Source organism: Capricornis sumatraensis, chromosome 1 (assembly GCF_032405125.1).
Source record: "Capricornis sumatraensis isolate serow.1 chromosome 1, serow.2, whole genome shotgun sequence".
Classification (NCBI taxonomy): domain Eukaryota; kingdom Metazoa; phylum Chordata; class Mammalia; order Artiodactyla; family Bovidae; genus Capricornis; species Capricornis sumatraensis.
In genome coordinates this window covers 203071027-203098726 of record NC_091069.1, presented here as the reverse complement: position 1 = coordinate 203098726, position 27700 = coordinate 203071027, and the positions used below count along the sequence as shown (strand labels likewise).

Here is a 27700-nt window from a genome sequence, read left to right as displayed (position 1 = left end):
TATTCTATAAGATAGTTAAAGATTTTATAAGCCAATTTGGGGTTGTGGGATGGATATATTTTATATAGCAAAAACCAGGGAATTTTGTAATTAAATTATCTGCCTACCTGCTAATTATTGTCTTATTCTTCTCTCTAGATCAGTGTATCTCATATTTGAGCACACAGCAGAATTACCTGGTGGACTTGTTAAAATCTACATTGCCCTCAGAGATTCTGATTCTATCTGTAGGTCTGGGCTGGAGTCTAAAATTGCATTTTTCACTAGTTTCCACGTAATACTGATGTGGCAGGTCTGGGATCTTACTTTGAGAACCACTGTTCTAGATCATTGTAAACCTGGCTACATGACAGAATTACCCAGGGAAGCTTTAAAAATACCGTGGTTGGCCGTACCAGATCAATTGAATCAGAACATCTCTGTGGGGAGATCCTGGGTGTAGAATGTTTCAGAAGCAACTCACATGATTCTGTTGTGTAGTCTGAGTTGAGAATCTTTGTTCTGGGCGAAAGTTATCTATGAGCCTTCAGAGATAATGATACCAAAGCAGTTAGTATCCAGCAGCTGGGTGCTTCTTAAACTACAGGCTCCAGTGCCCTCTGTCTGGCCCGCTCAGGCTGCAGGGTGGCACCCTCCCATGCCAGGGAGTATCAGTTTCTGGAGCCAGCTTGAAGTTTGTGTTATCAGCAAGATTACAAAAGGTTCTCTGGGAACTTTCTTCTGTCTGATAATTGGGAAGGCAGCCTGAGTCAGAACAGGTTCACGTTGTACTTTCGCATGTGACAGCTAGTCTGGGAGACAATGAATCATTTCAGCTTTTTAAAAGAAAGGCAGGAAAGAAAAAGCTCTTACTGCTTTCCCTGCTGTTTTCTTGTTTAAGCCCCAAACTGCAACCAGATCAAGTCTAGCAGAATTATCTGCATTTTTACACATGAGTAAACTGAGGCCCAAAGGAATTAAATGAATTTCCCAAGGTCACAATGAAGTGGCAGAGTTTTGATTTGAACTTGGGGCTGTCTGACTCCAAAGGCAATAGGCCATTGCATCACTTTTGCAAAATTCCTCTGGTGTTCCAGAAACACAGATATTATGCAGGACTGACTACATAATTTATAGGTCCCAGTGCAAAATGAAACCATGGAGCCTCTTGTTAAAACATTGTTAAGAATGCAAGAAGACAGCACCAGAGCATTAAGCCAAGCACGAGGCCCTGTGTGACTGCACAGATCATCCACCCGTGAAGCCAGCCCTCCGTTAATCTGCACAGACTACATCTCAAACATTCTGGGCAGATACGAAGGTCTGCTCAGAAGCACTGTGGTGGGGAGGTAGGAGGCCCCCACTGAGCATGGAGATTCTGGATTGTGGTAGCTCTGTGAATAGTTTCCTGTTATTCTTGCTGACCTTGAGCATGTTATTGAACCTTTTGGAAGTTCAGTTTACTTATCTGTATAGTTAAGAGAGGGAGAAGTGGGGAGTGTTTCAATGTTTCTCAAACTTTATTTACATTTTATTTATATACTACATTTTTAATGTAGTGACTATGATTGTGGACTCTGGAATTATACCACCTGAGTTCTAATTTGGCTTTGCTATATTCTAACTATGTGACCTAAGTCAAGTGCCTTAGTTTCCTCATTTGTAAAATGGATCTGGTTGTGTGGATTAAATAAGTTAATATAAGTGAAGCCTTTGGAATGATGGCTGATATGTGGTAAGTGCCATATAAGTGTTATTTTTCGCTTTGAATCATATGGCTTAAGAACTCATGTTTTTTCTTCTGTTTAACTCACTTTTGAAATTTAAAAATAATTGGGCTTTCCTGGTGGTACCACGGATGAGAGTCTGCCTGCCAGTGCAGGGGACACAGGTTTGATCCCTGGTCTGGGAAGATCCTACATGCCTTGGAGCAACTAGGCCTGTGTGCCACATCTGCTGAGTCCTTGTGCTGCAAATACTGAACCCTCAGCTACTGAAGCCTGTGCGCCTGGGGCCTGTGCTCCAACAAAAGAAGCCAAAAGAAGCCACCGCAATGAGAAGCCCAAGCACTGAAATTAGAGCATAGCTTCTGCTCGCAGCAACTAGAGAAAGCTTGAGCGCAACAATGAAGACCCAGCACAGTCAAAATTAAAATAAATGAATTATTAAAAAGCAATGATTTGAGTATGTCTGTTTGTGTAGTGTTTGTGAAAGTGAGTAATAACCATACAATATTTTGAAAAGTTCATATGCTCTCTAAAATCAGTCCAAATATTAACAGTGGAATGGTTACCACACTGTGGGTAACACTGTACTAGATATTGAAGGCTATATCTAGCTTGGATAGTCCAGGAAAAGGTGAATAAATTCTGGGGTATTTGTGTCTGTGCCTTTATTCATTTGACGAACATATGACTCTAATATTTCTACACACTTTAGTCATTTCTACCCATAGTATCATCTTTGCATTGGTTTGCTTCTTGTTCCAGTGGCAAAATGTTTAAACAGAAGTGAGAGATTGTGAATAAATCATTTAAATGCTTAGAACTTTGACAAGTCAGTGGGGTCCTTTCAAGAGATCCCTTAAAGTCTAACAAGGGATGAGGCTTAGGTAGTGGAAAATTGGTACAAAATGCCGACAGGAAGGTGCAGGATGGCCTTCAGAGGTGAGGAATCTTCTGGGAGACATATGCTCTTGTCTTTGATTACTGTGTTCCGCCCCCCACTTCCCTCTGTCTAAAACCTATCTTGTCGTCCAGTTCAAATTCTGCCTCCTTAAAGTCCTTCCCAACTATTCTGAGTGAAAGATTCCTTTTTCTTATCTGAAGAGTGCTTTATAATCACAGATAGGTATTTATTGAGCATGAACAACAATATGGTTTGGGAACAGAAGTCACCACGTTGAACACCCATATTCCTCATCTCAAGGAGTGGTTGGGCTACGACTCCACGAGTCTTTTTGTTGCCTTGCCCAGGCTGGTTGATTCACACGTATTTATTTTGCCTCCCTTATTCTTTACTTTCCTATTCCTCAAAGCACCTAAGGACCTTCCTTAGCTAAGTATTTGTTGCCAGAGATGCCAGGGTTACCGAATTATATAGGAAATACAAAAATAATAAATAAGGAATCTTAAAATGAGCATTCACTTAAACATATCTCTTAAGTTATCATGAGCCCCTATCCCCAGCCATTTCATCAGTAATGGTCGAATATGTTAAACAGGTAATGTGAATATAATATAAACTGATTCCAAAGGAAAATTAGGAATCTTGGGGACGATACAGGGCTGTCTGAAGGCAGTGAAAGTGAGTTTAGAGAGAGCAATGGTAATTCACTTAAAGCTGTGGATGTTGAGAACCTGACAGAGCCTTATCAGTTATCAAGAGAAGAAGAGAAAATCAACAAGGATGATGATGTGATAGGTATTTTCCAAGAAAATGACTGGAATATCAATGGATGAGGAAAGATCTTGGGAAAAAATGAAATGCTCAAATATTTTGTGAAAGTTGATAAAAAATGAGGACTATTCAATGGTGCCAGGATGTAATTTTTGTCAAAAAATTATGCCAAGAATGCATACTTAATTCATACTTTGCTTGTTTAAAAATATGGCATGATTGCTATTTTAATTCTGTCCAACATAAGATAAATAAAATTCTTCATGATTTTTAGTTTTTAAGAATTCCAATCAACCTTTCCCACCCTCAATTTATATGTTATTTTTGTCCTTTTTTAAAAACGTGGATTCATTTAAAAATGTGGATCCACTTAAAATGAAATAAGTATCACTTTCTATGATACTAATTATCCACAAAAGAATATCCAGTAAGCTATTCAGTGAAGTGATGGATTGATCAGTATCATTCTTCAGAACGAACAACCAAGATCATAACAGGCAGAGAGGTCACACGTGGCTTTTTTGACTCTAAAGCAGAAAGCAAGGATCCATAGAACCAGCCAGAATTCTCTTGGCAAGGGGATGCCCAGTCGGGCTAGGAGGCAACTTTGGGATAAGCCTGGCCGAGGCCTTAGAAGGGAACTTTCAAAGCTCCAAAGGAAGTTGCTTACCCACAAAGCACCAGACCGCAAACCGGATCCACGTGATGGTGGAGAGCTTTAGCATGAGATAGATGTTCACCAGCATGGCAAAGGCAGGCACAAAGGGGAGGCAGGGAGCCATGTAGGGCAGCTTCTTGGGGTTCTCTGGTTGCTGCAGGATCACAAACACCAGGGCGCTGATCAGCAGCACCATCAGAACGACCAGAAGGATGGCCCACCAGCTCTGCTCTGAGATGTAGTCGGAACCAAAGATGATGAAGGAGCAGAAGACGAACATAAGGATGAAGAGCAGGAGCACGCAGATGGTCACCGTGTGCCCTGTGGCGGCTGTGGGCCGGTCCATTTTGCCCGGAAGGCCCAGCTGGATCCTCATGGTGTAGTAACGGGGCCCAATCAGCTTCTTCAACTTGATGAGATAGATGTTTTCAGATTCATCAGCTTCTATGCCTGTGGTCATGTCCACAGTGCCGTAGTTTGGGTGGTTGACGTTGTAGGTTGACTTGTCTGATTTCCCTATGAGCATCTCATTGTCTCCCAAGGATGGCAGGTTTTTGGCCCCACATGTGTTGGTGGCTGGGCCAGAAAACTCTTCCCCTTCACTCACAGGAGAGCAGACTTCCTTCTCACAGTCAGCTAGAATGCCCTCCTTCTTCTTCGTGTGCTCCTCAGACAGGAATTTGACAAAGCCGTCAATGTCACTCTCTGGCTGGTATCGAAGCAGCAAGACACAGACAGAGACCAAGGTGTAGGCGAGGAGGGTGCCGATGGACATCATCTCAATCAGGTCTCTCAAGCTGACTAATAGGGAGAGGAGAGCTGCCAGGAATCCTGAAACGATGCAGGCCACCACGGGGGTCTCTGTGTAGGAGCTCACGTGAGCCAGGAATCTGGAGGAGGGGCAAGCAGAGGGTTAACGGTGATTGATTCAACATGGTTTAACACCTCCTGGTCCTGCTCCTCCAGTTTACTTCTGGATTCACTACTTTAAATACTGTTGCTGTTCCTACTCCAGGATCTAGTTTCTGAAATATAATTTAAACAGAATCTATTTTAATTCCTTGGGTATGAGGCAAACTGCTCTATTAAAGTGCCTACTTCAATTATGTGATGTGGTGGGTTGATTGAATCTAGGAGGTTCTCAGGAATCTAAATTGAAGCCCAGACTTTGCTATGAAGAGGGGATAGTTGAAGTCACATGCCTGCCTGGTGGTCCTCTCCACCTGTGTTACCCAAAGTATGGTCCATAGATCAGCAGTGTTAGCAACACCTTGGAACTTGTTCGAGATGTGTATTTTCAGGTTTCACCTACTACGGCCCAACAAACGATACACTTTAAAAAACCTCTAGAGGATTCTGATTTTTGCTAAAGCCTGAGAAGCTTGCTCTACAATGAAAGCATAGGGATTTGGTTGCAAAATAGCACAGTCATTAAGAACATGTGCTTGTGGATGAAAGCTAAATCTGGCCAGTTACTCACTGGAGAAGGTAGAGAAGACCATCAAGGGTGATTGAATGACAGGCGCTTGTTTAGCAGTTCCTTAGACTTAGGTAGGCTCCCACCTTCCAACTTCCTCTTCTCCTGGCCCTCATTCTTGCTGCTCTTGCAGTCCTCCCTTATTTCCGTGATTCACACAAGACTAGAAACTGCTCAGAGGCCTAGCATCTCTCGGTTTTCTTTGACAGCAGAAAGACCTTTTGGATGTGTGAAGTTGTCACATCTCCACCACCATCAGCCTCCAGCTCCCCCAAGGTCTCAGCTCTGACCCAGTGGTGACCTCAGAGGGTATGCACAGGAACTGTTGCAGAAGGTGACAGCTGATGGCCGAGGTAAAGTTTCTGAGCTGGGTCCCTCTGAACTCCTGAGACCTCCTTGGCAGTTTGCTCCTTGTTTGGTGCACTTGAAGAATGCTTTACCTGCAAGTTCCTCACACAGGAGGCAAGAGGCACCAAGAGATGGGGCCACATCCCCTGTGTACCATGGGCAGAGGTTACTTCCTGGCCAGATTAGGGGACTGGAAGTGTCAGTGTCTTGATGTAGTTAAAAATCTGGTCGTTCTGGTCAAACAGTTCTGGGTTCAAATCCTGACCCCCTCCACCTAGCATCTGGGGGATTTGGGGCAAGTTTTTTTTTTTTTTTTTACCTGAGTTTTCATCTAGTACACTGTTCTGTTAAATAGAGTTATTGTGATGACTAAATGGGATCCCATATACCTGGGATACACACATGGTCAATAAATGGTGGTAGTCATTGCTGCTATTACTAGGTTCTGCTCAAAGGGTCTTATCCTCTCTTTGATTGTAACTTTGAACTTTTTTCAACTTCAGAGGGGCAGTTGTCAGGGCTCAATGTGAGGGCAAGCCTAAGACGCCCCTGGGATGGGTCCCTCCTTCTGGAGGCCACCCGTGTAGCATCTTGGCACCCACCATCTTTACGAAGGAGCAGCAGTGTCACATAAAAAGGGAGGGGCAGTGGGGGGAACGTACCAGTTTGTTGCTAGATTGAGGGACCCAGAGTCAAACTGAGGGGCTGTTTTAGGACCTAAATTATTTTCACTCAAACTATTTGCCAAGATATATGACAAGTTCCATGGTCCATGTGACAGGGAAGATGGGTGACAGTCTCCCTGGATAGGCATGGAAGAGCAAAATGAATGCCACGAGCATAGCCCTTACCTGAAGAGGAGCCCATCGCCGGCCATGGCATAGATGACCCTCGGCATTGGGAAGAGGGAGCCCAGCAAGCTGACCGTCAGTCCTGCAACGGACCCGATGGCCACGACGAACTTTGCCGCATAGAACCCACGAGCCACAAACATCTCCATGAGTGGGGACTCCGTGTCAATGGCGTCATATGGCACCATCAGAGTTAGGATCATGCTCACCTGTTAAAACGAGATGAAACGTGGTTGGAGGTAGAGGGATCAGTCTGATGCATGGATGGGTGTCCCATAGCAGAGGAGAGAGACCTGGTCCTGCATGGGAGCCTGCATCTGCCACTTCCTGGTGTGTGCCTTTACTTTAGACCAGTCATCTGGCCTCTGGAGCCCTTGGTCTCAGGGTTTCCTCCCTACATGTGAATTCAGTGGACTGGACCAAGTCATTCCTACTGTCTCTCTGTGGTTCTTTCATATCTGAGGAATAAGTCTGCTGGTATTTCAGCTCCTGAAAGCGGAAGCTACATGGATAGTTCAGTGAAGAGCAGTTATTATCCGATGGCAGGAGCTGTAGCCAGAGGTCCTGGAGCCAGGGCCTGGCACTGACCATGAGCACTGTGCCCTCATGGACAAGACTCATTTCTTCTGTACTTTCCGGGTCCTACAGGGTCTTTCCTACTTCTTACCCCAAAGACCAGAGATCAAAACTTGAAAGATAAATGTGTAGGGGATCCATAGCTGATTAACTGATGGGACTCGTATTTCTGTTTCCTCCAGGCAGGCCAAGAAATAAATGATGGCATCAGAATGGAGTCCAGTTCCGCTGTGGGCTAGAAGACCACTATAGCTTTGCTTAACCGGGACCTATTTCTCCTCACATGTCATAGATCTACCATGACGTCCCTCCCTTCATAATTGGCCCCAGGCAATGGAGACGCCAGTCATAAGGCCAGGAGACCCCTGGGCTGTGAAGGCCAATCCTGGCATCATTGAGGGAGTTCAGAGCCTGAAAAGGAGAGAGTGGTTCATTTCTAGATCACTTTTTCGCCTATGTCTCAGGAGCCAAGATCCCCCAGTGAAACAAAGTGGCCAATGGGGAGGCTGGCAAGAGGTGTGACCACAGCCCAGCAGTGTGGCTCTTCTCCTGGCGGTAGAGTGCGCCTGGTGACCAACACAAGACCAAACAACTCTTGAGGCGTGGTTAGGGCCCACACATTCTAGAAGGGAATCTGTCCCAGTAACATCATCACTTGCAACATCCTCTTTGGGGTTGTGGTGGGGTAGACTGCAGGAGAGTGGGGTGGATTCTGACAGCAATTCTCGGTGGGTCTCCTGCCCATGTTCGATTAGGGCAGTATGTGGTAGACTTACTCTGTAGTCTATAAAGCACTATCCTAAGGGAGGAACTGTGATTGACTTTACTGTGTGTGCTACAAGGGTTGGCTCCTGGAGGAGGGGAAGGTATGAGGTGGTGGTACAGGAGGGGGAATACACAGCAGAGTGTCTCTGTTGCTCCCCCTGCTGCCCCTCCCCCCATGCTGTTCCTGAACGTTCTGTCTGCAGGGATAATCAGGGCTGGATAAGATAAGTTGCATGCGTGTTGGTTGCATAAGCTCTGTGCTCAGTTGTGTCTGACTCTTTGTGACCCCATGGACTGTAGCCCTCCAGGCTCCTCCGTCTGTGGGATTTTCCCTGCAAGAATCCTGGAGTGGGTTGACATGCCCTTCTCCAGGGACTCTTCCCCATCCAGGGATCCAACCTGAGTCTCCTGCATTGGCAGGTGGGTTCTTTACCACTAGCACCGCCTGGGAAGCCGTGTGCGCAGGGGAAGCGATAACTGACCTATCCGGGAAGAGAAACGTTTTGGTGGGCACACCATATCCAGGGCTGCTCTTGTGCTTTCTTTTGGCTTCCAGGACAGTCCTGCTTTCTCCTTCCCCACTCTAGGGGAGCCTTGCCTCTTTGCTGCTGGGAAGCTCCCAGAAGACAGAAGAGCATTGAGGAGGGTGCACAGAGGCCCACAATGCCTCTGCTTGCTCGCACACCCACCCGTTACTGCCAGCCTATGATCTGAACTCCTTGGACGGCAGCCCACTCCCTGCATGCTCCCCCCGCCACCCCCACTCCCGGCACCGGATGCCGGGATGCCGAGAGCCTGTGCGTAGGGCGGAGCAGGGATGTGAGCCATGGCTCAAGTGAGGGCCTGGGGCTTCTGTGTCCAGCTTGGAACCCTGATTTTCTCCCTGTCATCAGCGGGTGGGGTGAGCTTGAGCCCGTGTTAAAAGAGGGAGCAACATGAACATATGTGTACAAACACCACGAATGCACAAGTGAAGGATTACTTCCTGACAGAAGGAAACCCAGTCCCAGAGCCACGTTTTAAGGTCAAATATGAAAAGTCCATGTGGAAGGTGCCATGATAAGCCTTTGTTACTTACGGATACATATGCTGTCAGGCAGATGACCAGGGAGGCGGTGATAGCATAAGGGATGGATGTGTTGGGATTCTTGGCTTCCTCTCCAGTGGTGGCGATGATGTCAAAGCCAATGAAAGCATAGAAACATGTGGCTGCTCCTTGCAGCACCTATAGAGATGAAGACATTTGAAATACTTAGAAAGTCAGTGGATCACCAGCGCCTGACACATGGTCCCCTTAATTGCCCGATGGTCAGCGGACATTACTGAGTGGTAGAAGGGGAAACATGGTGGAACTTGTGCTAAAGGCTTGAGTTCTGACTTCTACTAACTGTGTGACACTGGGAAATTTCTTCATGTGTAAAATGAAGATAAGGAGAATTATGCCCAAATAAAAATTAGGTTCATTCAACACATTGAAATAATTTTTGGAAGTAAGTGGGCTTATAAGTAAATCAGGAAGCTGGCTAACCCTATGTCTTGGGGGAACTCATTAATTTATTTGTGCTTTATTTTCATTTAGTGGTTCTCAACCATAACCAGGGGCTGTGTGATAACCCCTAGGAAATGTTTGGAAATGTGGGGAGGTACTTGTGACTGACACAGAGACATGGAGTGTGTGCTTCTGGCATTTAGCAGGGGTCTCAGATGCGGTTGCACAAATTCTCCTGCTCAAATTACTACTAGTGACCCTGGTAGATCATTTTCAGGGTATCTTCCAGATGTTAAATGATTTAAAGGATTTTTAGATTTTTCAGGTAGACTCTTGTCTTCCATGGAAAGAAAGGGAGAGCTGATTTTGGGGGGTTTGAGCAGCCTAGTTGGGCTACATAGCCATGGAACGGATGAAGAGGGAGGCAGAGTGAAGCTGGGGAGGTGGTATCCAGTGACATCCGCTGGATGTCTGTCTGACAGGAGCCTATGGGATTCCAAAGATGGTTGTAATTTGATGGGTCAAGATGTCACTGAAAATCCTCCATTGAGGAGCATGTAACTTTCTTCCAAAGAATTTTTCAAAGTTTAAATTCTGTTTTCCCATCTTAGCATTCTCATTACCAGCTGAAAGTAAGAAATGCTTGGGGCAGATGAGAAAGATTTTCTGGATTTTCTGTGTATGGGGTGAAGGCATTTGACACCATGCAAACTCTAGCTAGGAGTCCAGGAGTGTGGCTCACTGTAGACTGTGCCAGTTTTTCCTTTTTGTCCATATTTGGTTTATAAAGGATGAAATTCTAAAAATGTGCCAAGCAGATACCTGTTCCTCAATTTTCACTCTTACCTTTCTGACTGACTTCTCAATAAGTAAAAGGCATAATACGAAGAACTAGAACCTACAAAGTACATCACAAAATGGAAGCTCGTCTCCAACTTTCAAAAGCAACATTTGCTCACCTGTAAAATGAGTTAGTCTCTAATCTAGTCTCTCCCATTAGGGCTCTAATGCTTCAGTTCTCTAACTGGGGGCTCTTATTCTGGGGTCCATGCAATTCAGGAGAGTCAGAGATTTGATGAGAAAAATAAATCTTTATTTTCCTTACCCTTGTATTGAATGTTATAATTTCTTTTGATTATGAGTATAGATAACAAACTAACAGTATTGTGATATTTGTCACCAATAATATATTTTCCCAATCATATTAGTTGTTGCAGAGATCTTGAAATACCCTTTGTGCTCATTGCTACTTCCAATTTATGTTAGTTATTAGACATAGATATTAATATTTAAAACACTAGTAAAGAAGCCCATGGTTATATCACAATCTAAAAATATTTTTGTAACTGTATTTCAATTTACAGTTGACCCTTGAACAACTTGAGGGTTAGGGATGCTGACCCAGCACAGTTGAAAACTCGAGTATAACTTATACTGGCCCTCTGTGTCCATGGTTCCTTGTGTACTTGATTCCTCCGTGTCTGTGGTTCCATGTCCACGGATTCAGCTAACCACTCACTGATGTAGTACCATAGTATTTACTTTTGAAAAAAAAATAAAAAAGTGTAACAGCCTGATTCAAACTGCTGTTGTTCATAGGTTAACTGTAATTGGTTTCTTTCAAACTTCTATGTAATTAGGTTATTCATTTATAAACACAGTTTATATACAATATAAATACAATCCCAAAGGAGTTCATCTGCTTCACCAGACTGCCAAGGAGTCTACTGCACACACAAAAATCTAAGAACTCCTGATTTATTCTATTAGAAAGAACTTCCATACAAGCAGTTGTCACCAGGGGCTATTATCTGGGAGAGGAGATAACTCCCACTTTCACTCCAACAGAGTCCTGCATTTCAGGGTGTAGAAAGTGTCTTGCCTCCAGACAAGGAGATCTCACCTCATGGTACACGGAGGTTCACAGGTTTGGAAAGGTACTTGTTTTCACTTGTCTAAAAAATGTTTCTGGTGGTCAAGGATGGATGGATGCTGGAATTTCAGGCTCACCAAGCTGCCCCAATCCAGGAAGGCCTTGATTTAAGACAGCTTCCAGAAAAACAGGTCCTGCTTTCTCTTCCTTTAACATCTTTCTTTCCATACACACACACACACACACACACACACACCCCTCTTATAAATCATACAGTGACATTTTATGACAATCAGTCTGATGATGCAATCAATCCCACTTAGGACATCCCAGGGCTACAGTGCCATATCCGTTTGGAGTGATCACTGCTGGATGGTCTTAGATACTGGAAGAGCTCCCTGCTGAGGATAGGAGGGTGGGAAGGTCCTAAGTAAGAATTCAGGGCCAAGCTACCCTGGAAAAAGGTAAGAGACACGTGTACTCCAATGTTCATCGCGGCACTGTTTACAATAGCTAGGACATGGAAGCAACCTAGATGTCCAACCTAGATGAATGGATAAGAAAGCTATTGTGTACATTTACACAATAGAATATTACTCAGCTATTAAAAAGAATGCATTTGAATCAGTTCTAATGAGGTGGATGAAACTGGAGCCTATTATACAGAGTGAAGTAAGTCAGAAAGAAAAACACCAATACAGTATAATAACACATACATATGGAATTTAGAAAGATGGTAATGATGACCCTATATGTGAGACAGCAAAAGAGACACAGAGGTAAAGAACAGACTTTTGGACTCTGTGGGAGAAGGCAAGGGTGGGATGATTTGAGAGACTAGCAATGAAACATGTATATTACCATATGTGAAATAGATCGCCAGTCCAGGTTTGATGCATGAGACAGGGCACTTAGGGCCGGTGCACTGGGACAACCCTGAGGGATGGGATGGGGAGGGAGGTGGGAAGGGGTTTCAGGATGGGGGACACACATACACCCATGGCCGATTCATGTCAATGTACGGCAAAAACCAGTACAATATTGTAAAGTAATTAGCCTCCAATTAAATAAATTAATTTATAAAAAAAAAAAAGGTGGGAGGTCTAAACCATGCCATAAGAAGATTAACTGAGGACACAGGGAGGGCTAGCTGAAAGAGAAGGCTCAGTGGGAGATGCCTCCAAGATACAGGTATCTTGGAGCAACACCTTCCAATTTTGAAGTATGAATCATATAGTTGTTGGAGAGGTGCACTGTAGGCTCCAGGAGGAATCTCAGAGCCGTGCATATGGGTGGGATAGGACTTGGTTAGGTGTATAGATTCTATAGCCTGTCAGTCTTTGATTGGTTCTGCCAAGAACTAGCTTGGTGACATAGAACAAGTTCCTAACCCCATCAGTTCAGTTCAGTTCAGTCGCTCAGTCATGTCCGATTCTTTGCGACCCCATGAATCGCAGCACGCCAGGCCTCCCTGTCCATCACCAACTCCCGGAGTTCACTCAGATTCATGTCTATCAAGTCAGTGATGCCATCCAGCCATCTCATCCTCTGTCATCCCCTTCTCCTCCTGCCCCTAATCCCTCCCAGCATCAGAGTCTTTTCCAATGAGTCAACTCTTCGCATGAGGTGGCCAAAGTACTGGAGTTTCAGCTTTAGCATCATTCCTTCCAAAGAAATCCCAGGGCTGATCTTCAGAATGGACTGGTTGGATCTCCTTGCAGTCCAAGGGACTCTCAAGAGTCTTCTCCAACACCACAGTTCCAAAGCATCAATTCTTCGGCGCTCAGCCTTCTTCACAGTCCAACTCTCACATCCATACATGACTACTGGAAAAACCATAGCCTTGACTAGATGGACCTTTTTTGGCAAAGTAATGTCTCTGCTTTTCAATATGCTGTCTAGGTTGGTCATAACTTTTCTTTCAAGGAGTAAGCCTCTTTTAATTTCATGGCTGCAGTCACCATCTGCAGTGATTTTGGAGCCCGAAAAAACAAAGTCTGACACTGTTTCCACTGTTTCCCCATCTATTTCCCATGAAGTGATGGGACCAGATCCCATGATCTTCTTTTTCTGAATGTTGAGCTTTAAGCCAACTTTTTCACTCTCCTCTTTCACTTTCATCAAGAGGCTTTTTAGTTCCTCTTCACTTTCTGCCATAGGGGCTTCATTTTCTTTATCACTTAAATGGAAATAAAAATAGTATTTAGCTCATTGGATTGTTACAAGGATTAAATGAGATAGTCCATCATGATTGTAGAATATATGCTCAGTTACTCAGTCATGTCTGACTCTCTGTGTGGCCTCATGGAGTGTAGCCTGCCAGACTCCTCTGTCCATGAGATTCTCCAGGCAAGAATACTGGAGTGGGTTGCCATTTCCTTCTCCAGGGGATCTTCCCAACCCAGGGATTAAACCCGAGTCTTTCGTATTTCCTGCTTTGGCAGGATGATTCTTTACCACTAGCACCACCTGGGTAGCTGCTTAATAAATATTGCTCTTATCAGTAGTATTTTTATTACTATTGTAAGTTTTTCTAGAACAGATGAAACCAAAAACACAAACAAATTCCTCCTCTTCTTCCTCCTTATTTTTCTTTTAGAACTTGATGCATATTTTATTAACTGCTCCCATGAACCAGGAACTGTGCTTGGCGATATGGATACAGTCTTGTGCAAAAAGTATGACCTCCTGGGGTTAGGACCCTAGAGGGCACTGCAAGACCAGAAATGCTACCTTGACTGTGATGACAAATTGATCAAGATTAGCAAATACCTACATTTTTACAAAGCAGAGACATCACTTTACCAGCAAAGGTCCATACAGTCAAAGCTATGGTTTTTCCAGTAGTCATGTGCGTATGTGAGAGTTGGACTATAAAGAAAGCTGAGTGCTGAAGAATTGGTGCTTTTGAACTGTGGTGTTGGAGATGACTCTTGAGAGTCCCTTGGGCTGCAAGGATATCAAATCAGTCAATCCTAAAGGAAAGCAGTCCTGAATATTCACTGGAAGGACTGATGCTAAAGATGAAGCTCCAATACTTTGGCCACCTGATGTGAAGAACTGACTCATTGGAAAAGACCCTGATGCTGGGAAAGATTGACGGCAGGAGAAGAAGGGGATGAACCGAGGATGAAATGGTTGGATGGCATCACCAACTTGATGGACATGAGTTTGAGCAAGCTCCGGGAGTTGGTATGGACAGGGAAGCCTGGTGTGCTGCAGTCTGTGGGGTCACTGAGTCGGACACAGCTGAGCAACTGAACTGAACATTATTTGTAAAACACAGATGCTATTTCCCAAATGAGTGAAAGCATGAATGGCAATTACTGATAATGATTAGATACCAGAAAATTAACTATGGGAACTAGGTTAGTTGGGAAGAGAGAGAATAAGTTTGCAAAGAGAATGTCTGTTAGCCCCAATTTGCATATGTAGAATTAGAAAGCAGTTATGATTGAAGAAAGACTAAACAGATCAAAAGTAGGCCACCTGGAGGTTCTACTGTGATGGAAAGGCCATGAAATTTAACTCAGATGGTTCAAATGGAATGATTTCGATGAAGGGACTCTAGGGGTCAAAGCTGAGAGGAAGTGAGGAAGAAATGCCCTGGCCTGTTCTCTTCTCCCCTTCTGATCTCCTGATTGATATCTCCCATTGGCTAAACCTAACAGGAAGCCACCAGCAGGGGGTCTTCTGGAGCACAGAACAGAGCAGGAGTCGAGGGGTGACCTGGGGGAGTGTGGGCAAATGGAAGAAAACCAGCACACCTGCCAGGATCAAACAGACTCTGGCCTAGAAGATACAGATAAAATAAACAGATTATTTAAGAAAAGATGATACAGTTAACAAATAGGGTCACCTTTTTATAGGAGTTAGTTTGAATGAGTTGTGCGTGTGTGTGTGTGTGTGTGTGTGTGCGTGTGTGTGTGTGTCCTTCAAGCAAATAATCCCTGGTTGGTAAATACAACAAAGCCATGAAATGAAACTGTATGGGTGTGTCTCTACCCCAAAACCACTAAAACTGCTCTCTACTTCACTCTACCCAGATTTCATATTGAGCCTCTGGTCTTTACAATTAGGATACACTTCCATGCTTGAAAGAATGTGTTTAGTACCCAGGGGTGAGCATCTGTGAATTAAATTAGTGGGTGAAGCGTGTGTGTGTGTGTGTGTGTGTGTGTGTATACATGTTTTTGCCTTCATCAGTACTTTATCCTAACTTTCCTTTAATGTCTTACATAAATAAAAACCAGTATTGACTTTTCAATTTGATGACGTCACTGGAAATTATTTTCCAAGGTCAGCCTGGTAAAGCTGCTCAGCCAGATGGTCAGTCTTTCCCTCTACAGAGCTTTGTGGGGCAGCAGTACCTGCTTCAGTTGCTGGAGGACTGTTGCTTAATTAGTTGACAAAAAATGTCATTGCTGGCCTGCTACTCAACTTCAGAGATCCCTAAAAGCTGGGATCCCTGTGCCTTGCTGATATTTGAGAGGTGTTAGGATGAGGCGGCTCTCCAAATTCTACCTTAGATATGCCCACGAGATAATTAGGCACATTTGTGTAATTCACTCTCAAGGTAACAAGACAAAACTCCACCTTTAGCAGCATTTCCTACCACCCTCTTGCCCCGGATCTGTTAGTAGCCTGTCCACAGCGACAGTGGAATGTGCTAATAGGTTCCAGTAAGTGGATTCAAATGTGGAGACATGGAAAACAACTTTTCCTCTTTTTGGAGACTGTCAGCATTCCCCACAAATACTTGCTCTGAACCATTTTCCTGGGAGCTATTTGTACTGGTAGAATGTTTTATTTGGTTAAAGAGAAACCATAAGATAGCATCGAGAACAAATAACATACAGTGAATACGCATCCAACAATGTTCAGGGGCTGAGGAATTGCAGATGGAAGTGGGGGTTCAGCTGAGGGCCAGCAGTTACTTGATATAGGGAGAAAATGTTTGTTGTTCTTAAGCTCTTCAAGACCAAAGAAGCATTTGACCCAGAACCCGTAAGTGAGTAAACCATTCCTTATGCTATTTTCTTTGGAAGGAAGTGTTTGGAACAGGGAAAGACTAGGCTTCTGAGGGGTCCGTGGTCAGAGCATGGATCGCTCATTAACCCTTTAGAATTCCTTGAGAGTTGTGTTTGAAGTCACGTAACAGTATCTGTATAAACCATTCCCTCCACAATGGTGTCCTCCATCCCATTTTACCTATCGGGATTGAAGAAGAAAGTGGGTTGGTACTCTGAACTTGTCAGTCCCCTTGTCAGAGGTGGGCTTCCCTTGTGGCTCAGATGGTAAAGAATCTGCCTGCTGTGCAGGAGACTCAGGTTCAATTCCTGGGTTGGGAAGATCCCCTGGAGAAGGAAATGGCAACCCATTCCAGTAAACTTGCCTGGAAAATTCCATGGACAGAGGAGCATAGCAGGCTACCGTCCATGGGGTTGCAAAGAGTTGGATATGCCTGAGTGACTAACAAATTTCATCAGATTTTTTTTTTTTTTTGGTCGGGGTGGGGGTCAGATTTTCCCTAAGGAGTGAGGAAGTTCATGCAGTTGGCAAGTAGGCAACTTGATTTTGCTGACAGTTGTTAGAGAACAGGGTAGGGAGTGTGTTTATTCACTTGGTGGATGACATGCTCATGAGAAGGTGTCAGATCTCAAAAAATACCATGTATATTCAGAGTGGCCTTGCTGGACTGGAAAAGTGACCTAAAACCAAAGTCAAGAAAGAACAGGTCCAGGCAGTGGGCTGGGGAGGAGATGTACGATGCAGAAATCCGAGGCCAGGCAGAGAGGATGAGCCAGCACCATCTTCACGCTGGGCTGGCCTTTGTGCTCAGATGATGTTTTTAGGCACAGCCACTAGGACACAGATTTGAATTTCCTGCAGGGAAAGAGGACTCACAGCGAAAAATCCAAAATCCCAGCCAGGTTTTTTTGGTGACCAACGACCAGCCTACTCCAGGTAGTAGGTTTGGGTTGGAGTGAGGTCAGTGGGCAAAGGTGCAAAAAAAAAAGAGAGTTGGTCCCACGCGTGAGGTCCTGGGAGCAGTGGAGTGAATAAGGACTTTGACTCCTCCAGGACTGGAGTTGAATGTCACTCTACTTTCATCTAGACCTGTGATCGTAACTTTTCTTGTGCACAGTTGCTCAGTCAGGTCTGACTCTTTGTGACCCCACAGACTGTAGCCTGCCAGGTTCCTCTGTCCATGGGATTGTCCAGACAAGAATACTGGAGTGGGTTACATGCCCCTCTCCAGGAGTTCTTCCTGACTCAGGGATCGAACCCGTGTCTCTTATGTCTCCTGCATTGGCAGGAGGGTTCTTTACCATCAGCACCACCTGGGAAGCCCCAGGCTTAACTCTGCTCCCATTTTAATGCTCCTCCCAGCTCCAAGACTTCCAGTCTTTGTGAAGCTTAAAGGAAGTGTTAAGAAGACTCAGAAGGCAGGGGTCATCATACACAAGGTACTTGATGTAGTGGAAGGGGCTTTGGAGCCATACAGCTGGGTGGGGATTTCAGTCCTGGCATTGACTAGCTAAGTGACTTCCGGCAAGTTACCCAGCTTCTCTGAGCCTTGAGTTCTCCATCTGTAAGTTGGGGATAGCGGGGATATAACTGCTAACTGCTTCCAAGTTTTGTTATAAGAGTGAGATAATATTCATAGAGCATGTGCTGGGCACCCAGAAAGTAGTGGATAAATTCTAGCTCCTTCCTCCATCATGATCATCGTTACTAATTATACAATGTGGACTTAAAAATGTCTAAGGTTTTATCATCTTTTTGCAAACATTTGGTGCAATTACTTTTACCACCTGATACATGAGAAAATTGGAAAGCAGAGAAGTTAATTGTTGGCCAAAGCGTTACAGTAAGTCCCTGACCCAGTAATTTCTTACATTGTTAAGAAAACAGTGAGAACATTTTCATGTGCTATGATGAAAATGCAGTTGAGTTCTGGGAAAACATTCTTTCTTTGTCACTATTATCATTTGTTGTTTTCTTATATGATAGGGAGGGAACAATTTGTATCATGAGAAAATATAGACTTGGGGATCCAGAATGGGGTCAACAGTGTTTCTTTGTCTCTTCTGGTTTTAACCAGTTTGAGGATTTATTCACCTCAAGAAGGAGGGATGAACTCTGTGGTTCTGCAGAATTCTTACTGATAAGCAGAAGACTAGAAACGTTGGCTTAAATTGTTTCCTTGCTTATTTCTCTTCACTGAACAGCGTGGCATGGTTTAGAATACACAGAAGAAATTTTGAGTGTTCTCCAAGAGCAATTTCTGGTCCCTGGAAAGCCAGTGTAAGCAAAGACTAGACAAGGAAACCTGGTGGAATCCTGGCCTTCTGTCCCTGATGCTGGGCGGGCTTGTCTTCGGGCCTCAGCTTCTTTATCTGTTAAGTGAGGGGGTGGGACCAGGGGGCCTCTAAGATCCCTTCTAGCTTGAACTTCTCTGATTTCTGTTCTACAGTTTGAAGAAAAGAAGAATGGGCGAGCGAATTTTACCAGTAAATCCATAAAGGTGGCATTTTCAGTCATACAGAGGAAGAATTCAGGTGTGACTTAGAACTAGCACTTGTCAGTATAAAGAACTTGCCACTTGGACCTTTCCACCTTTCTTTAGCATAAACCACACCATCAGATCACTGGGATGAGATCTGAAGATGTTTTGGTCCAGCCCACTCTTTTGTCAATCCCCCAGACCACACCAGTGGGCTTCTCTGCTCTCAGACCCCAGCAGGACTCTCCGCCTTGGATCAAACATTGAGCTTAGATTTGAGAACTGTTCCTTTGTTAAGTTCCATACTGAAGCAATGCTCACCCCTTCCTTGCCTGCCCACTGTTCGGGCCTCTTTTTACTGCTTGTCTATGTACCAACTGTCTGAACTGAACAGTCCTATAGAGAGATTCTATAGGACTGAGCTGATCATGTGCAGGCTTTGGAATCAGACAGTCCTGTCTTTGGCTCTCAACTTGGGCACTTATGCTATGTGCTTAGTAGCAAGTCATTTGACCTCTCTGAGTGTTGAGTTTTTTCATCTGTAAGACTAGAATGTAAATATCCTCCTTGCAAGGTTATTGAGTGAATGTTAGTCTCCCTTAGTCATGTCTGACACTTTGTGACCCCATGGAGTGTTGCCAGGCTCCTCTGTCCATGGAATTCTCCAGGAAAGAATACTGGAGTGGGTAACCATTTCCTTCTCCAGGGAATCTTCCTGACCCAGGGATAGAATCCCAGTCTCCTGCACTGCAGGAAGATTAAATGAGATATTATATGCAGAATTAGGCATAATTGCAAGTGACCAAAACTTCAAATCTATTATCATTTTCCATATAACATAGGAGCTCAAGAAATGTTTGTGAAACAGCTAAAGAAAAAAGAACCATTTCTTCAGAACATTCTGATGAAATTCAGATAAAAGGTGATGAAGAGAGTGCCATGAAGATTATGGGATAAGCAGCATTTCTTTTAACTCATGTCTCAAACTGGTCATAGGGTAGTAGGCAGAGCGTGCAGCAGGTACACCCACAGGGATTTAGGAATGAACTTACCCCTGACCAGCCATAGGGCAAGAATTGGCCCTCAGCCCAGTATTTCCCATTGATGAAGAAGAAGCCTGCAATCATGATGAACACCCACACGGCCAGGTTCAGCACATTGAGTACATTGTTGAAGCCCACAGAATTCTTCACCCCCAGCGCAACGATGATGGTGACGATGATTGCGATCACCAAAGCCAGAAGGTCCGGGTATGATTGTTCTCCTTTCCCTAGAGGATAAGATGTGAATTAATAATATTGTCCAGGCCCACCCAGTGCATCTACACTCAGAGAAGGCTGGACAGTGTGTCATGGAAGGAGAAGGAACCATGTGTGTGTGTGTGTGTGTGTGTGTGTGGTCCACAGGTGTCTAGTTGCAAATGGGAAGGTTTTGGTATGTAGGTGAGATGACCTGATATCCTGGACCAAAAATTGGGATTCATAATGTGACAACCACAGCAGTTCTCTGGAGCCATGGCATGAGACATCTGAAGTCAGGACTATTCAAGGACATTCAAATGTATGCATGGATCTAACATGTTATTTGAACTATTTTATCTTCATTGTTGTTTACTTTATGGCCCAAAAGTATTCCATTTCATTCCAGCAATCTCTTTATTAGCAAATTTAAAAATGTGTGTCTTTGACAATTATTGGAAGAAGGGTGTTCTTTCCATTTGTGTGATTGCAAAGAAGATGGCTGGGGAACTCTCTCTGCCTGTTTGGTCTTGTCTGTTGGCCAGTGGACTCCTGCCCTCTATAGAGGGAAAGTGGTACTGCTTCAGCAGTCAGGCTCCTGGATTTCAGCTCAACTCTGACCTGTAACCAGCTGTGTGGTCGTGGGCAAATGTTTCCTTTCTCTGAACCTCATCTGTAAAGTGAAAACTTTGGGCTACCTGATTTTGGAGGACGCTTTCGGACCTAAAGTTCTATGAAATCAGTATCCTGAGAAGATGTTGTCTTCATATTTAAAAATTTTCTCATCATATCTAGGTGCTCAGCATTTTGGTCAGCTCTTCTGAGATACGGGCACCAATGACTTGTATGCAGCCACTGAATTAGGCCCTTGATGTTTTGGAGCAAGACTTCCAAAGTCTCCTCCACTACAGTTTAGCTTCCCTTGATTGTGAAGGGATAGTCAGATAACTGAATGGAAGGTGGGGCTCAGGACCTGAAGTCTCAAGGTATTTTTTACATGAGCTTCTGGTTATTTAGTATTCACTCATTTTGTTATACCCATTCATTTTGTTTCTTTAAAATATATTCTCTTATTTAAAAATTAATGCATGCTGGTTTAGGATAAATTTTTAAAAATCTTCTAAAGAACCCATCAGAGAAGTTCCTCATAGTTCTTTTTCCAAATTACTCATATTTTTATATAGTTATTAACGTGATGCATATACAGTTTGTGTCCTTTGTCATACAGCATTACATTAAAAACATTCCACGCTCTTACAACAGACTTCCTGGTCATCCTTTTAATTGCTAGCTATGTTATACATTGCCATAGTTTACTTAATCAGTTGCTCCAATGTAGAATACTTAAACAGTTTCTAATTTTTCTGTTACTATAAACAAGGCTGTGATGAACATTTTTTCATATAAAACTTTTATGGAAATTAGAATAGTTTCCTTAGGACAGATTCATTCATCCATTACTTGGCCAAAAAAAAGACATATTAAGGCCCTTGGTACTTTTTGTCAAATTGCATCCTGAAAGAAGAGCCCCTTTATTTGGCTTAGTGAATTTGCATGTTGGAGTTAGAGGCTGTGGCAGTCTCACCCAGGCCGTTGAGGGTCCCCACGCTGTCCACCATCCAGCGGCTGATGGTGTGGTTGGCCAGTGAGTCAAACATGCTGCTCAGAGCACTGGCGCCGGCCGCGGTGCCAATCAAGTACTCCAGGATCAGGTTCCAACCGATGAAAAATGCCACAAACTCCCCGACAGTGACGTAGCTGTAGGTGTAGGCTGACCCTGTGGTCTTCGGGACGCGGACTCCAAACTCTGCATAGCAGACACCTGCATGGGACACACACATGACAGATGGATTTCAGGAGACGAGCTAACCTTTTGGTGGCTAACCATCTGGGATAGATAATCCTGGACATCTCTGGGGTCTTAGAACAAGTACGCAAAGTTTTATGTCAATGAATCAATTCAAAGCCAGTTCTGATGTCTTCCAACCTTACTTCTGTAAAAAGTCTAAACCCAAATGCCGGATCTAATTCTAAGGAATGATTAGAAACTGATCTTCTTTATTAGAAAAACTCCCATTTATTGTATGTATCTCTGCTGTTGTTCCTTAAGTGTCAGATATCCTGAGTGAACTTGGGTCTAATTCATTAGGACCATACAACTGATGTCACCAAGGTTAGATTATGTCAGCATTCTTCTCTTTTCATTTTTATTTGCTACAAAATGTGTTCCTCATTTAAGGGTGATACCTGGAGCAGTCTTTGAAAATCCTGTGCTATATGGGATGGGAGGTTAATTAAAAATGCAAATATAAATAAATAACTAGGCACATGCAGAAGGTAATCTAATGAACAGCTTTAGAGTATCTCCTATGTGTTGGCAAGATGCCAAATGCTGGGAATAGAAAAAAGACAAATGAGGCAGGGCCTTGCCTTCAAGTGGCGCTATGCCAGTGAATCCCCACACTTTGTAGGGAGTATGAGCTCAGTCGTGCAGAGACGCACAGGAACACAGACAGCAGAGATGAGACGTGTGCATCAGCTGGTTTTGAGGTATATGGAGGAATTAATTGGACTCAGAAGGAGGACTGGGAGGCAAAGGCATGGTGGGGAGAGACTGCATGAAGTTTTGGGTGGACGGGGATGTGCGCTGGGGGACTGCGAGGAGACGAGGCTGGAGAGGCAGGCGGAAGTCACATGTTTTCCAAAGCGGGTCTAAAGGGACACTTCTACCAGAGTCATCTATTACACTTGATCTTAGCCAGAAGGCCAAAAAGCGATCAGAGTCATCTATCGAGTTGTGATTTCAGGAGATGGGGACCAGGAATATGCCTTTTAATAAGCTTGCCACTTATATTTGAGAAACACTGGTATATTGCCTCTGAGAAACACTGGTATATTTTTTGTTTTATAGAATTAGAAATTAAATTAGAAAGAGGCTGGGAGTATATCAAACTTCTGGAAGTTGGGAGAATATTCTACATTGTTAGAAAGTCTAGATTTGGGGCCAGTGGGTGGGGTACTGAGTGGGAGTTCAGACATGCAACAGCTTGGAGGAGACACCCCAGGCACGTGAGATACAGGTAGAGGGGAACACAAAGTAAGCATTACTTTCAGTCCCAATTTTGTTCAGGGCCAGCCTGGCGGTTCTCATCACAAATCAGGGAAAAATCGTTCATTCTTTTGTGACTGAAGAGAGCAAGTTTCTTCTCCTTTGGAAGAGAGTAAAATCAATGCACGGTCGCAAAAGCAGAGACGTCAGATGCAGCGACACGATGTGACTACATGTGACGCGCCCTTTCTTCCTTCCCCTCGGTGGCCTCCGTGTCGGCGCCTCCATGTGGAAGGAGCCCTGGACAGCTGGGTTGCCCTCTCGTCTCAACTCTGCCTCGAACCTGTGCACCACTTTACGTGTTTCCTTCCTTGTAAGGTACAGGAATTAGGCCGGGATGCTCTCTTTAGAATCTTCCTACTCTTTCAACAGTAGGATTCTATTGTTATATGGAATTCTGTTACAAAATATATTAAGCATCGTTTCCTTTCACATTAGTTACTATATTGTTCCGTATTATGGAGATGCTCTCAAGGCCAGCAAAGCTGTTCCTCCCTACCTTGAATGGCCTAAGCTGTTATTATTTTGAGTGTCTGTGTCAGCCCCCTTCCCTCCACTTTGTAAAATAGTTTTCCATCTCCTTGGAGGTCAGACTACCAGTCATTTCTTCTTGTTACTGTTGCCCGGCTTACCTGGAGCGGTCTGACCTCCTCTTTTTCTAAATTGCTGCTTCTAACACTTAATGTTTAAATTGTTAGAGTGAGTCTAAAATTAAGAGGAAGTGGTCTCGGAAGGAAAGCCTGAGGAACTCTAGGAGGAAAGTACAGAGTGTGAGGGCCTGATAATATTTTCTTGGTTGCTGGGGGAACTGGTATAACTTATGTGTTCTCATCTTCTGAAGGGACTTGAGCTTGCACGTTGAGTAGGTGTCTCTTTAAGTGCAGTGTAAGGCTTTGGGAGGTAAGTGATTTATTCTCTTTAGTGCAGGATGCACAACTTTATCAAGTAATTCTTATACTCTGTGAGCTTCTTTTCTTCATCCTTCTTCACCACCTGATAATGTACAAGGCTTATAAATAGGATTTTTCCAAGTGGCACTTTTGAAATGGGCATCCGTTTGATTGCAGATTTAACTTGGAGAGCCAATATTTTTCTCCTTAATATTTGATCTGCCAAGTTAAGTAAGAAAACACTCAAGTCACTGGGCAAGGGTGATTAGCAAAGAGTCAAGTCTTCCTTAGGTCTTGTGAAGGGACCTGCCCATCCCTTGCTCTCTTGGGTCAGAGGAATGGGCCCTGTGCTGGGCATGGTGTAGGAGCATATGGAATCTTCGTTACTTATTTACCCCAAACATGCTTGGATCTTGATGACTGGGGTTTGGGGAGAAGAGTGGGAAATCAGTTAGACACTAATCACGTGGGATAGTTTCTGCTCGCAGAAATCATTCTTTGGGACACATTCTCATTTTGAACATGTTGTAAAGGATTTTATTTTTGAAAGCTTCTGATTTATTTGCATGCATGAATCCAAGCTTTTCGTGGGTGCTAGAGGGCTTCACTGGTGGCTCAGTGGTAAAGAACCCACCTGCCAATGCAAGAGATGTGGATTCTATCCCTGGGTCAGGAAGATCCCCTGGGGAAGGGCATGGAAACCCACTCTAGTATTCTTGCCTGGAGAATTCCATGGACAGAGGAGCCTGGTGGGCTACAGTCCACAGGGTCGCAGAGTCAGACATGACTGAGCACACATTTATAGAGTGTATCCAGGGAAACTCAGTGATGAGGAGTAAATGATTTCAACTCCAGTATCCTGGGGAAAAAGCTGGAAAATGTTGTCAATCATTCTACTCCCTCCCCACCACCCCCACCAACGATCTCATGTGTAAGAGACACATTCAAGGGTGTCTTTCTAATTTCAATAAGAAATAAAAACCATGGAAAAGGATGCCATTTAAAAAATTTTTTTATCCTAGATTAGGTGGTCACTGAGTATTCAAAGGCAAGTTACTTATCTCACATGGGTAAAACTAGAGGGCCAATTAGAGGAGCTTCATGCTCCCTTCTAGTACTGTCCTTCTTTGGTTTTAGACCTAGAATCAACTCTTAAACATTTGTGTTAATGGGGGAAGCCCTATAGGAAATACTGCAAGCCAGTAGTCTTGCAAGGTTGTACTGCCTCCTAGGGGGAGTTTTGGTATTCTATGAGGGTGTCTATGGTTCACATGATTATTGTGGGCCCTCGTGGAATTAAATGGGCAAAAGCCTGGGCTGTTAGACATTTTGTAGTGTGTGGGACCATCCCACAGGATGATGCATTGTCCTCTTACTTGATTCCAAAGGTCCCAGTGGACATTCATGTAAGACACAACGTGTTTGTAATTTCTGAGCTTAAATCTATCTTCATTGCACAAAGCATTTTTTGTTTGCATGGTTTTACATACACTGAATTATTCAGGGGGGGTAACAATTGGGTAAATTAAGGGACAGCTGTAATTTGTTTTGTTTGAAATTTACCAGGAGTTGGTTGTCATTTGGGAAAGCCCCATCAGCGGCAGCTTGACTCATGGTCTTTGAGCACCAAATGGCACACGTATGTGAGTGTGCATTTGTGGCAGCAGCATTCACAGTGGTTATGCCCCAGCATCCAAATGCTGAAATATTATTTTTATGAGAAATTACTTTTCTTTCCTTTGTCTTCCATACAGAGGTGATTTTTTTTAAAGTTAGTGCGTAGGAAGGTAACATTCTCTCTAGTTTGCATTGCAGAATAGTAGAAAAAGAATTGCAGAATATTTATCACCTAAAATTGATTTGGTGAACCAAGAAGCAGACTCACTATTCTAAATGAGAGATAAGTTTATAAATAATCTCTACTCAATTTAGCAACTCATTTCAAAAATTTATTGCCCCAGAGTTACCCTCCTAATCACATTTGCCTTATGCTGTTATCAAAGTGACTTTGCATTCCTTGGCTATTCATCAAGTGGCTGGAGAGGGAGAGGCATATTGGTTCCAGAGGATGACCGTGTAGCTGGAGAAAATCAATGTGCAGCACAATGGCAGGGTGCAGATGGCTATCGAGTGTGTGCTGCAGACGTGATGGACGTGTTCCCTTCAGAGCTGTTCAGAGAGGCGAGTCCTTGAGCAATACAGTGGCTTCATTTCAGTGGGACTAAAGAGAAGAGGAGTGATTTATTCCTCACGTCCTGCAACTCTGATACCCTTTTTGGTTATCTGCCTTTTAAGTATATTGTAAACATTCGTTGTTGTCATTTAGTTGCTTAGTTGTGTCTGACTCTTTGCAACTGCATGGACTGTAGCCCGCTAGGCTCCTCTGTCTATGGGATGTTCTAGGCAAGAATACTGGAGTGGGTTGCCATTTCCTTCTCCAGGAGAGCTTCCTGACCCTGGGATCGAACCTGTGTCTCCTGCATTGCAGGCAGATTCTTTACCACTACACCTCCTGGGAAGCCCCTCCTCCTGTTCTTGTTTTGTAGTATCCCTAGTGTTCTGATTTATTTCTATATCTAGCACTATTTTTGGTTAAATTGACTAACTACCAGCCTGAAACCTAGGGAAAATTAGGACTTATACATTGAAAAGAGGCTTGGGACAAGATACCAGAAGCTTTCATCTTTGAAACATTCACTGTCAACCCCTTTGTGTATACCTCAAGTGATACGTGATTTGAAGTTCAGAAAAATTTGGTTCCTTTCAATGTGAATTTCTTTTGAGCTTTGCTATGACATATATAGGTGTAACAGACCAACCTTCAGTTAGATGCTCCCAGAGAGTCTACAAACAATATTGAACTTTCTAAACTTGTGCTGAAGATAGCACTACCCAAGACAATCACTATATGTTCCTCCCCATATAATGTCATCCTGTCACTTAAAACCTGTGCTGGTTCTCTAGTTCCAGGAGGCATAGAACCAGGAGGCAAAGATTCTCCACCCTAGGAGGGTGTAAAGGAGAGAGATCCAACTGAGAGTAGGTAAAAGTTAGAAAACACTTTCTCCACTCAAGAAATGTTTCCCTCTTCCTTCCACCAAAGAGAGCCATCAGACAAATAAGTCCTTTTTAAAAGTGTACTTGCTCTTAGAAAGATTAAATCTAGAGATTATTTACACTTGAATGCCAATTACTCTACTCAGATAAACAGAGGTTTTCCCATTACCGTGTAGTTGAACTTATTGACTGATTCACTAACCTACTTATCAGTGAACTTACTAATTTCCTGAATAACTTCAGACTTCCTAATTTCCTTCCTTTAGTGCCTACCAAATCAGGCACTGTGGTGATATCATATCAGAGACTTAAACGGAAAGTAAGGCAGCTCTCCTGACCTTGAAGCGTCTATATTCTAGTTGGGAAAGGGTTTAATAAACAGATGACTCCCCACAGCTGGTGTTTAATGCTATAGAGTATACATGAGGTGCTCTGGGAGCCCAGTGGGGGGAGTGTGGTTCTTGGGGAGCATGGTTCTTTG

General features: G+C 43.8%; 1 protein-coding gene across 1 annotated transcript in view; it reads right to left on the bottom strand.

The window, feature by feature from the left end:
* Positions 1-27700, bottom strand: part of SLC7A14 (solute carrier family 7 member 14) — a 50568-nt gene that overhangs the window by 8635 nt on the left and 14233 nt on the right. Inside the window, exons 2-6 of the mRNA XM_068981252.1 lie at positions 21749-21985; positions 19978-20195; positions 9132-9278; positions 6713-6921; positions 4049-4926 (exon numbers count right to left, since the gene is read on the bottom strand). Coding sequence (XP_068837353.1) covers positions 4049-4926; positions 6713-6921; positions 9132-9278; positions 19978-20195; positions 21749-21985 — 1689 coding nt within the window. The remainder of the gene's footprint in view (positions 1-4048; positions 4927-6712; positions 6922-9131; positions 9279-19977; positions 20196-21748; positions 21986-27700) is intronic.